This window comes from Camellia sinensis, chromosome 9 (genome assembly GCF_055761805.1).
Source record: "Camellia sinensis isolate YWXY chromosome 9, ASM5576180v1, whole genome shotgun sequence".
In the NCBI taxonomy this organism is placed as follows: domain Eukaryota; kingdom Viridiplantae; phylum Streptophyta; class Magnoliopsida; order Ericales; family Theaceae; genus Camellia; species Camellia sinensis.
Genome location: NC_138969.1, coordinates 149,018,752 through 149,024,099, shown reverse-complemented (window position 1 = coordinate 149,024,099; position 5,348 = coordinate 149,018,752). Strand labels below are relative to the sequence as shown.

Here is a 5,348-nt window from a genome sequence, read left to right as displayed (position 1 = left end):
TGGAATATTTAAAGAATCTCATATTTCAATTCATTTTTATACTCTTTTTGAAATGTTTTCCAAATAAAAAAAAATTCTCATATAAAAATTCATTTCAAATTTGATTCTCTAATGTACCTTACCTTTCTAGTATAAAAGAAAAAAAGAGAAGGAAACATAATACAAATAAGGATATAACCGTAAATCTAATTTTTAAATAATATAATACATATATCTTTTCATCATCAATAGGATTAATTGGTCTATATAAAAATTCTTAGAACTAAATGAATCACCATTTCTTAATACGAAATTTATAGATAAATTTTCCATTAATCAACCCATGTAAAATTGGCCCACCCAATGCTTATATAGCATAGCCACTTGGTGAAACAGAAGATATTGGTACATTTGGAAAGATGAACTTGGCCATGAAGAAAAGATCAACTGTGGTCAATAAACAACTCAACTATAGTTTTGGATAAGCTTAGGGGTGGAAGAAACCTCCTATTATAGAGGTGATTTTTGAAGGATACATGCTATTTTAATAATTTTTAATTTTTTTATGAAGAAAAATATAGAAAAATAAAAAAAGTGATATGACAATTTATAGTAATTTTTTTGACTTCTTAACTAAAGTACTTATATGGTTTTATTTGTATATTAAATATCATCTAAGCTCTCTGGCTGACAATAGTTGATGAGGTGGTATTATTGATTTTTTTTTTGGTAGATATAGATCGATGCGGCTCATTTCTCCGTTAAACTCTCGATTAATTAGTTTAAGGCAAAAAGGGCCTCCACGCCTATTAACCATATTTTTAACAAAATGTAATTCCAAATATATAATAGAGTACTTTTGACAAGCAAATGCTTCACGTGCATACACAATTCCTAATGTACATTCTAGAATTCTATCTTCAGGAGATAATCTAGTCATGTCCAGTCAGGCTTGTTGAACCTTGGGTTTGCTTACCCAAATTATTCCTTGTATGAAAAACACAAATCGCATTACTTCATAGCCACAACTTTTGCATCAATACATAGGAATTTATTATTGGTTATACCTCCTAACCACAGTGACATACACAGATACTTGAGGATAAAATACTTATAATAAATAGATATTTGAGCGAGTGAGAAATTGTTATTATTATTCATCCAACTCATTTTACAAATTACAAATACAAAAAACATTTTAAAATATACTACATCATCAATTTGTACACTAATTAGTACACTAATTGATACATATAGCATTATTCATTAACAATCTAGAGCCAATTTAAGCTTTGTGAGGGAGAAGGCGAATCGGAAGGCCTTTTTCAGGCATGGGATTGAAAACAATCTTCTCGTTAGGAATTACTTTCTCCCACTTGAACCTCTTTACCAGATTATGCATGAACACTAGTATTTCCAATCTAGCATACTCTTTTCCTGGGCACATTCTTGGTCCTCCTCCAAAAGGCACATACGTGTAAGGTACGGGTCCAGATCCCTCAAACCTTGATGGGTCAAACTTGTGTGGCTCGAAGAAGAATTCTGAATTTTTATGTGTCGAGTTCGCACTCCAATATAACTGATGATTTCAAAATGAAAGAAGAAAAATAAAATGAAAATGACAAGGTAAAGTTATTAAGTAGCTTACAATTTCAAACAAGTACATAATATAAATAATCTAGTCCAGATCTAGACTAGAGGCAAACAAATAAAATAAAGATGCTATAATTATCAGATTGACTTATTTTTTTTATGTGATGTATACGAAGAAGAGCCTTAAAAAATGAACGGTTTGAATCTAAACGAGTCCCGTAGTGGGTCCCATTGGCCCAAACAACACCTCTCTAATCCAGATCTAGACCGGAGAAATTCCAATCTCATAAAACAATTATATATGAAATTTTGGTTATCACCTTACAGCCTTTTGGAATTGAGAAACCATTGTACATGAAATCTGTCATTGCTTCTCTAAAAGCTCCTTGGAGGGGTGGTGCAAGTCTCATCACTTCACACGCTACATTCCATGAATACTTCATCTTCTTAATATCATCCCAGTTCAACAATTCCCCTGGAGCTTTTGATTTCGCAATTTCCATTTGCTCTGTCCACAACAATGCAAAATACAATCATTTGCTGTTAATTTAGTTACTTGATCTTCTTGTGGATCATTCGAATCTTTGGCTTCTTAGGGAAAATTAATAAAACATTAAAAGAAACATTATATTAAATAATTGATAATTTTTTCTAAGGTGGCTCAATTGGGCAAATACTACTCAATTCGTAACATTTCTTCCAGCTTTTATAATTTGGGGTTGGTTTGACGAGTTTTCTTTTAATAACATGTTGTTTTCTATTTGGGTAAATTATACTTGTCTCCTTTGAGATTTGAAAAAAATACGGTCACCCCCATACCTTTGACATAGTTATACCGATTTCTCTTTTAGTAAAACTAAATTGATTGAAACTAATGCAGATAGTGAAATAAATAAAGATAAATATATATTTTCATAAAAAAAATGATGACAATGTCCATTTTTTCATTTATAAAAAATTGTCTAATTGTAATGTCAATTAAATTATCAAGAGATGTAAATGTAATTTTGTCAATAATATGGGCTTAACTGTATTTTTCAATGTAATTTACCCTTTCTATTTTTTTTTTTTTTTTACCTTTGTTAAGATAAAGTTGTTAATGCTAAGTTATTTTTCGGTTTGGACCTGACTTACCTCCAATCTTGTGCCTACTGTGAGCCCATTATGGTCATCCTAAGTGCTACTCAAGTAGATTATTCACGTAAAAATTAAGTTGTTGGAGATTAATAGATATATAATTAAATTATATTTGTCTTTAAACAATAGAAATTTTTTTTTTCTAGATCCCTAATAATATTTGTTTAGAAAGATAATGACAACATAATTGTCTATAGTAGTATAGGTTCTCCAAAACATACAGTCGGAAAAATAACCCCATTACACCCCTTCAAATACCACCTATTACTTTTTTTAACTCATTTAAAGTTTGAAAATTTTATAACTTTTGATCTAGGTTTTTTTTTTTTTTTTTTTAAATATAAAATTTGTAATTTTGAAATCATTTCATTAAGATCTATGAAATAAGATGCATGATGAATACAAAATTATAAAAAGAAAAGGTGATGAAATTTTACTAACCTAAGATAGGTCAATAAAATTTTGGTTGGTCAGTAAAATTTCGATGACCAAGTCAGTCTAAATTAGTGAGATTTTGGTTGGTCAATAAAATTTTGATGACCAAGTCAATGGTAAAATTTTGGTTAGTCAGTGAAATTTTAATTTAGTGAATTTTACGTAGGTCAATGAAATTTCAAATAGGATTCTAAAGATGTAATAAAAAATTATTAAATTTTAAATTTTGAAATCACTTAAATAATGTAAAAACTCACAGAAGAGAGAAACAACATTACGAGAGATACAACAAGAAAGATTAAGATTTTTTTGATTATAAGGTCATTTTGGACTATATATGTTAAAATTTATCCTTATCACTTTAAGATTTCAAATTTCAAGGACTTTAACTAGCAAGTATGATTTCAAAAATATTCTACTTATTTATTTACTTCTTTTTCAAATTTCAAGGACTTTAACTAGCAAGTATGATTTCAAAAATAGTCTACTTATTTATTTACTTCTTTTTCTAAATAACAGTATCAGATAACGTATGGCTATTAATGATATGACCAAATATCGAACTGTATCAACTAATATACCAATAAATATATAACGAGTATTAGAGATCTCAAATATTAGTAAGTATCGGCTGATATTTAGAACACGATTAACACTTTCTTCATAATATCATCTAGCAACTAATTCAAAGGCCACAAATAAGGTCTCATTTGGCAACTTTCAGTTTTAGTCAAAAAATTATTATAAATTATTATATCACTTTTTTTATTTTTTGATATATCTTTTTATAAAAAATTTAAAAAAATTACTAAAATAACCTATTTGACCTAGGTGATAATAAACCAACATTGAATTGTGGTATTAAAAAAGTGCCCGAGAGAATCCAAAACTGTACGTGCTTATAGAATAGAATAAATATGCATGCATAGATACGTACCCTCGTACACTCGTTGATAAACATGAGGAAGCTCCGCAAGAAACATGACAATGGAAGCGCAGACGGAGCTAGCAGTGTCGTGGCCACCAACCAACAAACCCAAGATTTTATCAGCAATATCAGCCGCTTTCATGAAATTTCCATTTTCATCACTCGTCACAAGCATATGTGACAATATATCTTGTGTCGGCGAAGCCTTTCCATCTCCCAAATCAACCTTTCTCTGCTTAATAATCGCCAAAAGCTCCTTCCTAATAAACTCCGAGGCCTTGATAGCTCTCCGGAACGGTGTTCCAGGCAAATCAATAGGGATGGAAAAAATTCCAGCAGCCAAAATCCCAAAAGGATCGGCGAATTTAGCGACGTGGTTCTGATCATCGATGTTGATAAACAAGCGACAAGCCAACCAAAATGTGTATCGCTTGGTGAGAGGGAAAACCACCACTTCGCTGCCAACCCAATCGGAATCGAAGTGTCGCTGTGAAATGGTATCCATGACACCAATATATTGTTGTAAAGCTTCGGGTTTGAGGAAGTTTGGGAGCATTTTTCTGAGAATGATTGCTTCTTGTTTAGAAGAGGTTTGGGTTGAGGATGGGAAGATTTTGTCGATGGAGCTAGGCCACCATGCTTGGACGAGCCTGTTCTCGTTGGAGAATAAGAACTTGTTACCGGCTGCACCGGCGAACACGACTGTTGGGGAGCCTAGAAGATTTGTCTTGAAGACGTAGGATGAGTACTTGGATATGCGGTCGAATACGAATTTTTCCGGGTGACCCCTCCAGCCGGTGGCTAGGAACTCGAGGGTCTCGCCGATCAACGGCCACCCGGTGGAGCCCGGCGGGAGAGTGAGGTTTTTGGAGTTGGATTTGTAGAAAAGGAAGTGCAAGCTCAGTGGGAGTAAGAGAAAGAGAAGAAAGAGGCAGAGGAGGGAGAGGAAGAAGAGCTCCATATCTACTATAGTTGCCTCAACAATTCAATGGGTTGTGGAATGAGTTTGGAACCAAGTCGAGTAATATTTATAGAACCATGCTAGCAACCAATTGAATTATCAAATATTTTATATAATATTTTTAGGTAGATAAGTCTACAAGTAAGTGAATATTCCGTAGAAAATTTAATATTTTTTCCGTTTTAAAATAATAGCCTTTTTTAGAGAATATAATTTTTTTTAATAGTGCAATTGCTACAATTCAAAAATATTCACTGTATTTGGTTTTAATTTTTTAAAAATTGAATTTTTTATTTTTCATTTTTTTTTGGATTT

At 31.7% G+C, this 5,348-nt stretch overlaps 1 protein-coding gene across 1 annotated transcript; it reads right to left on the bottom strand.

The window, feature by feature from the left end:
• Nucleotides 1-1,264: 1,264 nt before the first annotated feature.
• Nucleotides 1,265-5,088, bottom strand: LOC114281982 (beta-amyrin 28-monooxygenase). The gene is made up of 3 exons (XM_082888738.1): nt 4,082-5,088; nt 1,893-2,080; nt 1,265-1,558 (listed from the first exon to the last, which is right to left on the bottom strand). The coding sequence occupies exons 1-3, from the start codon at nt 5,031-5,033 to the stop codon at nt 1,265-1,267; spliced, it is 1,434 nt and encodes a 477-aa protein (XP_082744864.1). The 5' UTR covers nt 5,034-5,088.
• Between the last annotated feature and the right edge of the window lie 260 nt (nt 5,089-5,348).

Bases quoted from the DNA above. Each gene is read 5' to 3' on its own strand.
- LOC114281982 (XM_082888738.1), bottom strand. From the start codon at position 5,033: ATGGAGCTCTTCTTCCTCTCCCTCCTCTGCCTCTTTCTTCTCTTTCTC. The intron at 2,081-4,081 runs GTACGTATCTAT...TGTTGTGGACAG, and splicing joins TTATCAACGAGTGTACGAGG to AGCAAATGGAAATTGCGAAA. The intron at 1,559-1,892 runs GTGATAACCAAA...TGAAATCATCAG, and splicing joins CAATTCCAAAAGGCTGTAAG to TTATATTGGAGTGCGAACTC.